This window comes from Schistocerca piceifrons, chromosome 5 (genome assembly GCF_021461385.2).
Source record: "Schistocerca piceifrons isolate TAMUIC-IGC-003096 chromosome 5, iqSchPice1.1, whole genome shotgun sequence".
NCBI classification, from domain to species: Eukaryota; Metazoa; Arthropoda; class Insecta; order Orthoptera; family Acrididae; genus Schistocerca; species Schistocerca piceifrons.
Window position 1 is genome coordinate 396627892 of NC_060142.1, and position 15943 is coordinate 396643834.

The 15943-nt window shown below is 37.2% G+C and overlaps 1 protein-coding gene across 3 annotated transcripts in view; it reads left to right on the forward strand.

Moving 5' to 3' along the window:
• The window catches only part of LOC124799268 (RNA-binding protein 25), a 196125-nt gene that overhangs the window by 117031 nt on the left and 63151 nt on the right, over window positions 1–15943 (forward strand). For all 3 annotated transcript variants that reach the window (XM_047262832.1, XM_047262833.1, XM_047262834.1), the window contains one exon: window positions 14707–14945. In XM_047262832.1, the coding sequence (XP_047118788.1) occupies window positions 14707–14945 (239 nt within the window). The remainder of the gene's footprint in view (window positions 1–14706; window positions 14946–15943) is intronic.

Sequence of the window (15943 nt, forward strand, 5' to 3'; positions counted from 1 at the left end):
TCAGCAGTGATACTCTGCAAGCCGACACATTGTGTGTTGGGACTGTTTGGGAGGAGGATCTATGCTTGCCCCAACAGGCAGACGTGAGGGCAGCTCATGTTACTGCATGTATAGTAGCTCCCTTATTCACCACCATTCATCATAACAAAACTGCTAATATGTGAGTGTAGTGGCAGTTAACAGCTAGTCCACAATAATTGTTTGTAAGTGCAGGTTAGAACTGTTCCGTGTATGCTGGAAATCATGTCATTTGGCAAACTTATTACTTATCTTGAGATTAATCATTATAATGTGGTCAGTTGTGATGATTTCGATATGGAGCTGATGGTTTCTGTATGGAGCAGAATTTCGTCTGTGTTAATACTGTGTGGTATTTGAATTACATGGATAGTGCTGAAATTCCGTTGTGGTTAGATGTAGTTTGCATATATTAGCACAGGGATGTACATGATGTGAGCAGAAAAATATTAGATTTGATTATGAAGGCTAAATATGTGTTTTCCTTGTTTCCCCATTATTGGTATACAATAATCTTATCAGTGAAATTAGTCTACATATGTTTTTTCCTGATGGGGATTTGTCTAGACATCTTTGTGGTAAAGTAAATTTGCTACAAACATAAAAGTGGGGGAAAGCCCTATCCTGCTCAGAAGGACATGCCAGTTATACATGAGATTGATAAGTAATATTTTTAATGAGTTACTAATATGTTTAATGAGTAAGCTGTTACTTCACTGTTGGGGCCCCAGATGTTGCCTGTTTACAGTACTTGCACTCACTTCAGCATGAGTAACTGTGATGCAATGTTTTGGTGACATGATTGTTGATGATACAATGGCAGTCAACATTGAGGACACAACCAGTTAGCCATGGAGTTACTTCACAAAAGCAGTTGAAGCATCAAAAAGTGTAATTCCACATTGAGAACTTGATTTCAGACAGTAGAAGCTGTTAAAAAGAAAATTCTTTTATGAGGATAGCTGTGTGCATCAGTTCTTCTGACTTCTGTTGTGTGACATTTTCATTGTCTCAAAGAGCTCAGTTGTTGGGTGACATACTAGAAAACATATATCTAGGCCACCAACTCCCACAACATTTTCAAATCTAGAGGTGGCTTTTCTCTCAAATTGATCAATACCCTAATTGAACTGATGCATTCATGTACAAAGCAACATTGGGCTTATTCTGTAACCACTTACCATATTTGAGAACAGTAATGGTTGCTGCTTTGCTTGTTTCCGAGCCACAGCACTGGAGCAGAGATTGCTTTTTCAATTCGTGAATAATATAGACAGAAATAACATGTTATCTGTGTAAATTAGTTTCAAAGGAGCAACAATATCCATATTTTTGGTGTTGTTTCTAAAAGCCACATTATTTTAACTGGTGTTATCTGTTTCTGTACTTTTATACATGCTGTATTAGTAATTGGTTCACAACTTTACTTTGAAGGGGGAAAAAAACATACAGTTTGCTCATATATTAACTTAAAGTTAGGTGAATTTATTAGTATTTTTTTCTAGAAATGTGTTTTAAAGACATGAAATTTATAATGACATTTTAATTAATTGGAGATTTGATGCGCAAATGGTCCTAGGCTCTTTCTGAGTCGCTTCTTGGGTCTTTCACACCTGGTTATGATTGGTACTTACCAAAAATGTATAATTGCAGCATGATCAACAGTCAATGTTAAACAGTAGGCCCTCTATCTTTGTCGGGCTAAGTCAGTTCGTGGGTAAAAAGAAGTTGAGAATGTAACAACTCCCATTGAATCTAGCCGGGTAATGTGCTATGGTTTTCTAAACAACATATAGCTAGAGTAAAATCTTATTTTTTTCTGTTTTAATTAGATGTGGCTAGAGTTAACTCTTCCTTTGGGCACTAACAATTTTGTAAAATTATGATGATAGTCATTTAGGAGAAATTCTTCCTGTGATATATTGTCAGGTTTTGCAAGGAAATCTGACCTCTTGCTTTCTACCCTTATTAATGAGGAGGCAAGATTGTATTGTCAAGCTTTCTAATATATTTATTTTTCACTTCATATTGTAAAAAATATATTGTGGTTGGTTGTATAGTTATCAAATGTCTGTAAATGAACTGAGATGTTGAAAATACATCCTTGTATTTGGGAGGTGTTAGTGTAGGTCAGTAAAGGCATACAGATATTTAGGTATTTGAAAACCAAATTGGAATGTACTCAGTTGTAACTTTCTCTGTATAAATGTTGTTTTATCCATGCTGATATTGATCTCTGTGGCTGTTAAGGATGCAACCAGCCACAAATAATTTTAAAAAGCCTTATTTTATGCCATTACTGATTTCAGGCTATGATGCTTGGAAAAGTTTGCCATCTGAAGATATGCATCATGTAATGTATTTGTCAGCAGCATGCCATCGCCGCCTAGAACATGTTCGCTGGATGGTCTTCAGTCTTGCTTTGGTCCTTATTCCTTATCAGGGTGGTGCTTAAAAGTGTTGCAGCATAAACAGCACGCACCTTCTCAACAAACTACTGTAGCATACAAACACTTCATAATATTCCTAATATCCTTCGCAGCCTCATCCATGTGCAGTACAGTCATTGTTAAAAGTTTACTATGCAAGGAGGAAGGAAAATGTCGAATGTAATTCACTTGCCTGAGACTGCAACAGATATGATGAATATCGTGTAGTGTTTGTGTGCCACTGTGGTTTGTTTACAATGTGTGTGCTGTTGGCACAACAACACTCTCATGTTTTATCATGTAAAGAACTAAGGACCGAAGCACGACTAAATACCAACCACTAGAACATATTGTAGAAGCTGGTGCATGCCACTGAAAATCCATTACAGTAATTGGAAAAGTTATCCACCTGAAGATAGGCATGACTTGAAACTGGTATTGGTATTAAATAAAGCTGTTTAGAAGCTTTTTAATATAATTTTCAGAAATTTCACTTTTTTGTTGTTTCTGCACAGCAATTGTTGTTGTAGTTACGTAGTTGTAATGACTCTGCTTTTGTATGTGAATTCGATTAACGTAGAGTTACCTGTATTATTTTAATATTTACGTACTAGTACAACAGAAGAAGGGAAAAAGCTGATTATTGTAGCATCAGTTTGTAGGGTATCAGGTTTGAATTAAAAGTTTGTGAAACTTGAGTCATGGACGAGATGAGAAAAAGCAGGTTTCTTGTTTTTTGAAGTGTAGCTGTTCATAATGTATCAGTGCATTCACAATTTGTGTGTGAGCATTCCTGTAATACAACCAACTTCGTTTATAATGCCTTGTGTACATTTCAAGAGAAGCTGAAGACCATCTGTGACCTGTTTATTGAGGTAGGACCCAACTTACTTTCTAAAATAACTAAATATTTTTCTTCTGTGTTATGAGGGTGTAATTAACACACTTGATTGTTTCCTAATTCATAGGTAAGTGTTAGCATGAATACAATGGGAACTGGTCATACAGTAGTGTATAAAATCTATTGCGCCAGCAAACCATTTGATGACAGTTTCTTTAATACTGAATTATCTTTGAATATAATGATGAACATACATAGTCTGTGTGGTCATGAAAGGACCACAAGCTGATTATTGTATTTGTAATTACTTTGCATTTTACGAGTACAAGGAGTTAGAATGGCTGGCCTGTACTTACTTTCAGGAGACAGAAGTCACTACTAATGCCAATAGAAATATTTATGGTAGAAAATACTATTCTCTGCTTTCAGAACTTGTACATTTCCATTTTCAGAGACGAAATGGGCATTGGTTGCGAAGGAGGAGGTGGGGGATGGGCAAGATATCTTCAAATAGGTGGGTCCTTTGCAATCCACGGTTTGATTTACCTGCACCTCCTACCCCTTTCAGAAGAATTTCTCTTTCATCCCAGAAGAAGGGAACTTATGTTCTGAAAGCTGAATTTAATATTTTCCACCTTAGGTGTTTCTACCTGCAGTACTATTAATTTCACTTTCTGACAGGAAATATTAGGCAGCATTCTTTCTTTTTGTAATTTTAACAGTTATTTTTAAACTGACACTTTGTTTGCTTTTTACAGTAATGTAACTGATATAAACTTCCATGATAAAACTGAAATGGGAATATATATATACACACACACACACACACACACACACACACACACACACACACACACACACACACAAGCGGACAGATTATATATTTATGTATAAGAGAAAAGTGTAGAATTTTGAAACCGGAGATCATGGTGTAAAATTGTTAAGGTGTTCGTGGCCACTTGTTGACAAATTGCCTGTTGGCTTGTGTTTCGCTTTCTACCACTAATGTTCATTTAACAGTTTTTTCGACATTTTTGCCAGCACTAGTGAGTAGCATTGTGAAAGCTTCACCGTCCATTGCTTGTGGCAGTCAGTCACCAGCAACGGAGGGTGAAGCTTTCACAATGCTAGCCACTCGTACTAGCAAAACACCAGGAAAATTGTCAGACATTGGCTGAAGAACCCGACACAGAAGCCAGCAGGAAATTTTCATATTATAAACTTTGTTCTAGCTGTATGTATCAGTCCTGTGTGCCACACTTAATACCTTTGGACCTAGAATGAACTTCAAAATTTTGCGGAGAAGATAATCACTGAATTGTAATATTCAGAAGTTTCTAACACCAAATGTTTTAATATACTGAAGTAATGACTTCTTAGGTGCTAACACTTTACTAGTTATTACATTTTGAATAATTGCAATATTTTTCCTGCTAATATTTTTACTAAATAAAATGTTCTCTTACTATCTGCCACTTTGGTTTTTATTGTAAATTTGGGATTTATTCTGTATTTCATCACATAAATTTTGCACCCATCCTAAAGAAGCCTGTTCCATGTGCTTCTTTCATTATATATGCAAATTCTTTGGTGTACATATAGCTAAAGATATCAGCTACTTTAATTTATTTCAACTTATTTGTTTCATTCATGGTGTTCTCTCTGTTCTCTACATACATTACTGTCTACCCTCTGTGTGTGAGGTAGTAGGAGTAGAAATTGGGGGAGAGATACAACAGTCTTTGTACTCTTTGCTATCATTATCTATTTGGCAGGGTTTTCACAGCAGCTGCATGATATCTTTAAACTTAGCAGAGCAAGACGTTTAATTAGTATTTGCTGAGATTTAGCAGTTTTTCTGACACTTGAATGTGGCTGGGTAGTATATGTTTTGAACTCTTTCTTTACTTCATTTAGACCTACTTTTGAACCAGATAACACCATTGTCCAGAAAAATGCATCTCTTTTACGGTAAGATCTCTCCTGTATTTGTTGTATCTAGTTAATGTTTTAGTATTGACATAGAACTTAAGGTTCTTGTTGTCTTGAATGCTTTTTCATTTACATATCATTATTTAGGACTGTGGTTTGTGTTTATGCCATTGTTGTAAATATCATTAATTGTGATCAGTTACTATTACAGTTTAATGCTTGTGTATATCCACACTGAGTATTATATTCGTGTAATATGTACTTTATGTTAGCCCAAGAAACAAACAATTTTTCTATACACAAAGTGCTGGATTTTCTTATGTGCGATGAAGTAACTACCAGCATTAGCAATGTTCATATGGTGGAGAATTACATTTATTTATCCTAATTGCAGAAAATATAAAACTTTCTTTACTTGGGCTAACATTTCTATTTACAAGTAATATGCTTTATGAAATTAAGAGTAACACAGATAATGTCTTGTTGGCTTTACTATGTGGGCTGTACTATTTCCTGACTTGTGCAATATTTCCCAGCCCATCAAGTACGTCATGTTGCATAAACATTCAACAATATACTCAGCTTTCATCAAACGCTTATCAACGAGTTCATCTTTCTGTAAGTAAAAATCATTTCAACGAAAGCAATAAAATGCCCTTCCTTCCCCCTTTCTTAAAGTTTGATTTTAAGAGCAGATTATTTTTTAAACAGTTAATTTTTCTGCACTGTAGTCCATTTATTCTAGTGTGTGTGTGTGTGTGTGTGTGTGTGTGTGAGAGAGAGAGAGAGAGAGAGAGAGAGAGAGAGAGAGAGAGAGAGAGAGAATATATGAATGCCATATATGGTATCTGTCCAACACTTTTTTGTCTGTGTGAAAAATAGTTTTATTTTTTGTTTTAGGTTTTTAACAGTTGAATAATGTAGAAATATTCATTTTTTTAAAAAAAGTATAATGGCAAATTCTCACCTTACAATATTCTCTGTGTTGTGGAAATGATGTTCCAAATTAACCACAAACCTGAAGCAACACTGCAAACAAATCATATTCTAGTAATTTCTATAAAGTATGAATAACTGATTTCAAAAATTTAAATGTTGTCTCTTATAAAATGTTTGCACAAAACATTCATTAGCTTCTAAAGAGTAAATATTATAACTTGCGATTGTGTGTGTGCTGTTGAAATTGATGACAGGCATAAGAGAATTCTCATCATTTTCAAACAATGAGAAGTCCAGGTTAGAATAACATTATGAAAACGATAGCATGCAACTCACCATAGAGATGTCATGCTGAGTTGCAGACAGACATAACAAAAAGATTATTACATATTGAGCAGAAAAGAAAACACACTCACACATTCACACAAGCAAGCACACCTTATGCACACATGACCACTATCTCCGACCACACCAGCCAGACTGCAACTCCTGCTTTAAATAAAGGCAGCAGTCGGGAATGGAAAGGAAAGTGGGAGGGATAGTAGAGTATGAGTGGGGGGAGAGAAGTGTGTTGTCTGGCAGAGTGCCCAGGGAATAGAAAGGATGAGCTTCTAGGTGCAGCATCGGGATGCTGTGGGGGAGGGAGGTGGAGGGAACAGGAAGTAAAAAAGACTTGTGGTTGCATTGGCAGAGAATAGCGCACAATGAGGGTGAGGGGCGTGACTTCAGTAGGGCAGAGAGGACGGAAACTGTTAGGTTGAGGGTGTGGAGACAGCAGGTTATGGTAGGCTGAATTTGGGGATGATTTCAGGAGTGCAGAATGTGTTGTAAGGCCCTTCCTTGCAGTTGTGAAAAGCTAGTGATGGAAGGCGGGATTGAGATGCTCAGGGTTGTGAGGCATCAATTGCAATCAAGCATGTTATGATCAGCTGCACGTTGTGCCACAGGATGGTTCACTTTGCTCTTGGCCACAGTTTGGTGGTGGCCATTCAATCTGGTGGACAGCTGGTTGGTAATCATATCAATGAGAAAAGCTGTGCAGAGCTGTTACATGACAACGCTGCTTTCACAGGTGGCCTGGCCTCCGATGGGGTACAGTAAGTCTGTGACAGGACTGGAATAGGAAGTGCTGGGTGGATGGATTGGACAGGTCTTGTACCTGCATCTTCCACAGGGATATGAGCCCTGTGACAAGGGATTGGGATTGGGATACTGATGTGGAGTTTGGGTGGACGCTGGAACATCACTTTAGTAGAGATCCTTCCCGTTTTCCTAAAGTGGTGTTCCGTAGCCCACCCAACCTCCACAGTATCCTAACTCATTCTTGTGCCGCTCCTAATACCAACTTCCTGCACAGGGGTCATATCCCTGTGGAAGATCCAGGTGCAAGACCTGCCCAATCCACCTACCCAGCACATCCTATTCTAGTTCTGCCACAGGATAATCCTACCCCCTAAGAGTCTTGGTCTCCTATGAAAGCAGCCATGTCATATGTCAGCTCTGCTGCAATCATTGAACAGCTCTTTATATTCGTATGACTACCAACCAGTAGTCAACCAGGATGAATGGCTACCACCAAACTGTGACCAACAGCAAAGTGGACCACCCTGTGGCCCCACATGCAGCTGAACAAATCATAAACATGCTTGATTTCAATGGGTGCTTTACAATCTGGACCACTTGGATCCTCCCTCCACCACCAACTTTTCTGAAATGTGTGAATAGGAATCATCCTTCCAACACATTCTCTGCTCCGGAAATTATCACAGTCTCCGCCTATGGTAACTGGCTGTTCCCATACACTACAACCAAAAGTTTCCACCCTCACTATCCAGTCACCTCCTCCCAGTTCATGTCCCCTCACTTTTGCAGTGTGCTTTTCTTTGCCAATGCACTCACCAGTCATTTACTCTTCTCTGTTCTTCTTCTGTGCCGCTATCTGTTTCCCCTCCCTCAAAGCCTCTTGACACTGCGCCTGGCAGCTTATCCTGCTATCATTTAGTCCCTGCACGCCCTGACAGATAGTGTTTTCTCTCCTGAACTGACCCTGCTATCCCTCCCCCTTTCTCTGACCCACTCTGGATTGCTGCTTTTGTTCAAGGCGGCGATTGCATTCCGGCCAGAGAGGTCGGAGGTAGCACTAGTGTGTGAGGTGTGCTTGTTTGTTTGTTTGTTTGTTTGTGTGTGTGTGTGTGTGTGTGTGTGTGTGTGTGTGTGTGTGTGTGTGTGTGTTCTTTTCTGAAGTGGACTTTGGCCGAAAGCTCTATGTGTAAAAGTCTTTTTGTTGTATCTTTCTGCAACTCAGTGTTTCATTTTTATGGTGAGTAACAATCTATATTTTTTCATAATGTTATTGTTATAGTCAGCATTCAACTGGATAAAACATTGATACATTTGGATCAAAGTATATAGAGACAATAGTTTCCAAGTATAGTGTCTATAATTTTTTCATTGTCTATATATCTTTGTCTGTTCCCCTCAAGGCCATCACATGTTCCTCTGATTTAGATGTATACACCTTTGCTTGTATTCTTCACATAAGTGTGTGTTATGTGATTGATGCAGTTGTTTGCTTTTCTTCTACTTCGTTCGCATCCAGGCTGGAATGTATCTGCTCTGATGTCTTTAATTTTGCTGTTATGATCACTGAACAACTTCTGACTTGTCGAAGCATTGTACTGTTGAAATCTTCTCTTACTTAAATCTTATGCAGTGTTGACAACAGTTTAACATGATACTAAGTTTCCTTTCGGCTAGATTCTGTACTGTATTTGTCAAATTGATGGAACTGGTGTGTCAAGAGCCTTCAACTCCTGTTTCAACTCCATGTTATCTTCTCACTATACGATACACATGGAATATTTCGTAGTGTGTAGTTAGTATTAAAGTAGTCAGTAATAGCAGACAGGAAGAGAGCTTATTAGATTATTATGTCTGTGTACAAGAGTACAGTGTTCTCTGATAAAACTTTACCACTCGCTCTTCCCACAATTAGTGCAAATTTGCATTCCATTTGATGTCAGTGCATGGACTTACTTACTTGTATGATTTGTCAGGTATTGTCATTGCTTTGGAGGAATTACTATTGATCTGGTCAAATTATTTTGGTCTTCCAATTATGTAATAGTTATGTACTCACATTGTACAGTTCTTAGCCAAACACAGAGATGATGATAGCAGTGAAATTTTGCATTATTGTAAGGGTACAAGTTGCTAAGTGTAAATTGTCATCTTGATCAGTAGAGTAATTGTTAGTGTAATTTTTTAAAACAATTGTGTTGTGTATGTTGAAAAAGATAGGTTTTTAATACTGTGTGTCTTAAAATTCTTCGTTAATGACAATTTATACCAATCAATCATTTCTCCAAAACTGGTGACAGTCTGTAAGGAGTTGAGGAAATTGGGATTTTCTTTTCTCTTTCTTTTTTCCGTGTGTCTCACTTGCATTGATTTAAAATTCTGCTGATGTGGTCAGCAGGTTTCAGGATGACATGGCCATTCCAAACCACACTTCTTGCTATTAACTGTAATCATTCATACAGTATGGTGCCAAATGTCATTACATGAGTTAACACTGCTCCATAATTTTAAATGGGTAGCAAACATGTTGCTGAATTCATATATGTTGTCCTTTTCATGCGGATGATCCACATTAGGTTGTTCAAAAACACTAAAGCCAACGAAAAAAGTGCATGGTACACGGTTATAAAGTCCATAGTTAAGAGCTGCCTAAAATAGCTGATGCTGTACAGTAGTACAAGAAAGATAAGGGAATGCTTTACTTAAATGAACCATGAGAAAGCTATGTTCAGCATGGGTTTTACATATGTTGAATGATGTCAAAAGAAATGCAGAAACACAGAAATTTTTGAACTGTTAATTTAAAAAATCATACTTATTGTGTGTGGCAGTTTGTTAATATGGATATTAGATGAGTCTACCCCCCTTACTCGATTAATGCAACGCTTATCAAAGCTTAATGTGCAAACCACTGGCCAGGGAGGGGGGAGGGGGAATATGCAAAGGCAGCTTCATGTGATGGAAGGGTTAAATCTAATGTTTTCTGTGAGGCAAAAGGGTTCTTATTGATTACTTTACAAAATTGGACAGTAATATGCAAAACCTTTTGAGAAAAGATTAGGACTGTAAATAAAAAAAATTGAAAGATCAGGATTATAAATAAAAAATCTTCTTTAATCAGTATAGTATGTCTACTAAGAAAGATTATGTGGCAGTAGAAAAGCCGAGGGATTTGAAATATGAATTGGCAGGCTCACTAGATTTTGGATCCTATGACTTTATCTTTGTAACTGAAATGTTATAGAACATAAAGAAGGGGTTACGACAGTTCCAGATACACACTTCAGGGATGGGATGTACTAACTAGAGAACATTAGACAAAATACATTGAAGTGAAAGAGAACTATATGGAAAAGTAGTGCATTTTCACTGCAAAACAATTTATCCTGCCAGATGGAGAAATTTTCATCACTGCATTTCAAAAGAGGCAGAGATGCCAGACAGGTGCATGAGTGTAATGGAGCCTTCTGCGCCAGGCATCTACCTGAGTGTGGCAGCTCTGTCCGCAGAGTGGCTACCGCGAGGTTCTTACGGCAAACCTAGTGGTGCTGTCAGTGGAACACACATTGGCCTATGTCACCAGCAGAGCTGCCAAGTGCTCGTGCCACTCACCCTTACTTACCTGCTCACATGAGTGGCATGGATAATTTTGACACTAACTCTTTTATCTGTGAGATTCAGGTGAGATCAGTAACTTGGGACACTCCCTCTCAGAAGTATTCAAAACACAAACTGGAAAAACAAGTAATGGGAATTTCGAGGTTCATAAATGAAGCTCAGTTCGAAGAATAAGCCTCCCCAGATTACAATTACATCCAAACTATTTGCAATAATACATTTTCTGGGGATAGTGGAAATAATCAATCCTCAATTTCCTCGCAGCTTGTTCCTAATGCTTCACTCTGATCCTGAGAGCTTTACACCACAGACAAAGCCTATTTGCTATCTGAGCTATGTAAGTTTTTCTCGAAACCCACTTCCAGACCAAAATAACACAGCTTGCTGCAGCAAGTGATGCTAACAGGCTAGATACATCAGGCACACTAGATTATTTTAAGAAAAGAGATATCTAAACAATGGGGGCATGTTTCCGACTTCCTGATTAAACATTTTGAAATTTACTTTTGGTTTATAACAACATACTTTTCAAATAAAAACTGAAAAGCACTTCTATGTATACTTAACAGTTTCAACTAAAACTGTTACTATCACTGCAGATAGCAAACAGTTAGCTACTGAGTACGCAGGGCACAAAAATCCTTTCCTCCAATGTGATTACCTTCCTTAAAACAATGACTTTTTTGTCAGTTGATCTGAGGAGATCTCCACTACCTCATCAAATGAACAGAATGACGCTCTCAGTATACTGGAAAATTTGCGCTGTAATTTTTTAAATCATTATAAAGTGTGTCAGATAACCCGTTAACGTCGTGATCATTAATGATGGGGTGTGCCCGGAACTTCTTTTCCTGCATTTGCTTCTTATTTCGAACTTGCACATAAAGCTTGTATCTCTTCCGCTGAATGGAGAGTGAAGGCATTCCTCTAGCGTCTCTGCTGGTGTCTTGTACTGCCAGACCTGAGTGCTGTCAGCAGAGTGGCAGCAGACCTGCCCTGGCGTTCCAGTGCGGCAGGGCCCTTAGCCTATTATTGGCAGGATCATTCTGGTCTGCAGTAAGTTTTTGCTGATAGAAAACAGTTTTTCAGTTCCTGACATGAATTGTTTGACTCATAATAACAGTATTAATTTTCCAGAAATATTTTTATCGTTTGAAGGTACTGAAGTATTCTTTAAATACTCTGTTAAAACCTAAGAACCATTTCAGTTGTTCAGTAAACATTGTGTTGCTGCATAATTTTTATTTTATATTTACTTCTATCTTTCACTTCCTCTAGCAAACTGTGGTATTTTTCAAGGTTGTGCACGACTTCTTTTCCTGCATTTGCTTCTTATTTCGAACTTGCACATAAAGCTTGTATCTCTTCCGCTGAATGGAGAGTGAAGGCATTCCTCTAGCGTCTCTGCTGGTGTCTTGTACTGCCAGACCTGAGTGCTGTCAGCAGAGTGGCAGCAGACCTGCCCTGGCGTTCCAGTGCGGCAGGGCCCTTAGCCTATTATTGGCAGGATCATTCTGGTCTGCAGTAAGTTTTTGCTGATAGAAAACAGTTTATTTAAGTTGTATCGACATGTCAAATCTTTCATCTGAGTGTTCAGTATGGATGATTAAAATAAGTCAGAGCTGCCTGAAATGTTTGCTGGGAAGTAAGCATATATGATATACTGGTAAAATCTGTCATAAAAACAACTGGCTTTGATGGAAATTGTGGCAGTGTCACTGTTACAAATTCCCTCGATAATGTGTATGATAAGTCCCACATCAATAAAGCAGTGTTTTGATTCTGTGGATTGACCCCTTTGATGATAATTATATTGAAGCATGAAAGAGTTTGTCTTTCACCTTCATTAAATAGATGCAATAAAATCCACTTTGGAGTATGAAATCGGAGAGCCTGAGAACCTGTATTGTTATCAACGCTGAGATATTTGTGTTCGCGATTCTGTGAGCTGAATTTCTATTTAATTGGTTGTAGTACTGCCCTTATTGATCTTCATACAACAAATTGAGGTTAAGCTTCCAGTTCTGGAAGACTTCATCAACTGGCAAACCACATCTTACAGCATAGCATCTTCACCCTTCCAAGTCTATATGTCACTTTAAGTCATTTTGACATGTAAAATGTGTTTCAGTAAAAAAAAAAAAAAATTAATTATCAGTAACTAATGACATTATAAATCCCAAATTGTTATGCACTTTGTTGTTTAGTCTTTTAAAACTGTAGTATTATTTTCAAGTTATGTCCTGTACTGCATTGCTAACGTTCTAGCGTTGGAACATTCCAATATTGGAACATTCTTTTGGGCTACAGCAATCACTAAAACTGATATTATGTTGACTTCAAAGTGATTAGATTGATAGCCTCCACTTTGTCGTGTAGCTTGTTATTAGAAAAGCAGCTAGTAACCTCTATTAATTTTGAAATTTGGTCTTTATGATGTCTTTTATCTCAGTTGGGCAATGTGTTTGTTAGAAAGACTGTGTCTTATTTGTTGGATATTCTGAATTACCTGAATTCACTAATGATATTGCCCTGGATGTTGAACCTTTATCAGTGGTTGTAGTTTTCTACGTATTCGACAAGTGTGCCTGCTGCTCAACATCATCACTATTTACACTGTACTTGAGACAGTTGATTTCTACTAATACGGTGACCAGTTGAATATAATCCAGACGCTTCTTTTTGTTCATAAATTTATACCATTGACAGTACTAGAGTATTAGGCGTTAGTAATAGCTCAATAAGTAGTGCATTTGTGAAATGATGTCCGTCTTTGCCGAAAGATCATTTTTTCCCCCTTCCTCTTTGTTAAGACTGCACACCATAACAGCTTCCATAAATTGAACACATTGTTCCTTTTGGACCTAGCAAGAAATGAAAGAAATATGAGTCACAGTTTCACAAAACAAACTGTTTACTGCTAACACGATTCATGAGCTGCTTGTACTTTTTGAGTTCAGTCTGTTTCGGTTCACTTCACTACACTAGAATTGCAGACAATTGATGTAGGACATGAGTATGTATATTTGTATTTATTTTTTATTGATTTTTCTCCACGTAATGTAAATTAGAAGAAAGAATTCTATATTGTTTTTTGTAGTTTTCTATATCTGCTAATATATATCATGAAATTAGTTACATATGGCACTTATCCATTTTAAGGAAAACAGAAAAATTGCTGGTATAGAGCAGAGTTGACTTCATTGTAAAAATTTGTGGCCAGTGATCCAACACTGTTCTGCTGCCAGCATTTTTCGATCATTTGGCTCAAAAGACACACAGATACGCTGCAATATTTAGTGTTTCTTTGCGCCTTTATGTAATGTTTTCAGTTAAGACTATTGGTATTGAATTACTTTCCATCACTTTCTGAGGAAGACAGAAGATGAAGATATATAACACTCTCTCTGAGCAAATTCTCTTGGTTTCCAGTTTCTTCATGCCATTGCATCTCTGTGCGGATTTCTCAAAATGTATGTAATGTATAATATTCTGTTTTTTTGTCTTACTTCATTTTTCTTTAATTAGAAAATTCCAGCATCCATTAATTGTTATTATTTTTAATGGAGGCTTGAATTATGTAGTATTTCATCTCTGGCAATTTTTATGTATTGCTGTATTAAGTGTTACCCTCATTGTAGTGACAGTTTCAGTGCATTGCTGTCACATGCAACTGAATTTTTGTGAAGACCTATCAACTGCTGTTTGAAAACACTTTTAGTACATTCTTGGAGTAGAACATACATTTGGCTTCTTGGAGTGTGGTGTGCATAGTGTGTGGTCATTGAGCATATCACCACCTCATTTCTGAATGTGAAACTTTAACAAATGAAACATTTCTCTACACAGAAACAGGAAGAAGAGAAGGAGGTTGAACGGAAGAGAAAAGAGTTGCAAGACCGTGAGGAGCGAGACAGGAAAGAAAGGAGAGCAGCTTCATCTTCGCGAAATAGATCTCGAGGCTCGGTCTCCAAAAGTCGATCGAGGTCAAGATCCCACAATAGGGATGCTACAAGAAGTCAAACACCAGACAGCTCTTATTCTGCCAAAACTCGTTCGAAGCGAGATAGGCATCACTCTCATTCAAGGTAAACTATGGCTGCATCAAATCTTAAAGGTGAATTATACAAAAATGATGTCAATTCAGTGATTTTGGGCTAATTTCCTACGTACATTATATTTTATGATATCTTAGATAGAAAATGGAAAGCACTATTTTCATGCCTTTCTTGGCTGACTTAAAGATTAAGAATATTTTTGTTAGTAATAAGTTGTCATTAATAACAGTGTTTCATATTCCTGTTTTAATCCAACGTGTTTTGAAGTCACAACTCCATTTACAAGGACTACATTAACTATATTAACCACTCATTCACTAAACAGTTGTATATTGAAGGATCTTACCTGAAACATACCAATGAATTTCACACAGTCAGTGTTCAGGATTTGTCAACAATTATTTGGGAAGAAGTTATATTGCAACATATGTAATTTAAGAATGGCTTACAGGAATGTGTCAGTGTTTTGTATTTTACTGTAGTAGGGACACGTGGCAGCAGTACATAGTTTTAGAGGTTTTCTTGTACACACATGGTGATAATCTTCACAGCAACATTTCTTGAAGAAAGTACGTAATCTACCTTACAGAAATAAAATTGAGTGACATATTAGTGTCAGAAGTGCAAAACTAAAGTAGTGATTTTACAGGCAACTGTTGTATTAATGCAAATGCATTGGACTGACTTAGTTTACATCCCATCTGAAAAATAGTTCATTACTGTGATTAGGAAAGTACAGCAGACTCCATGTTGGTGATTTGTGAACTTCGGTTTCTGTTATTTATAATTTCTTAATTTACTCTCACTAAACTTAACTCGGTGATCATACAGCTAATGTTCCTCAAGCTAAATCGTGTAAATATTACGGGAAGGAGTTTGTTAACATCCTTTCGTATTTCTTATACCATTTAATGTGTGTTTGAAAAACAAACCTTGTATATAATCACACATACAAAGGATACACTTAACATACTTTCTATATAATAGTTGAAATTTGAGAAGTATTTGGAAAAAAAATAAATCGGTTA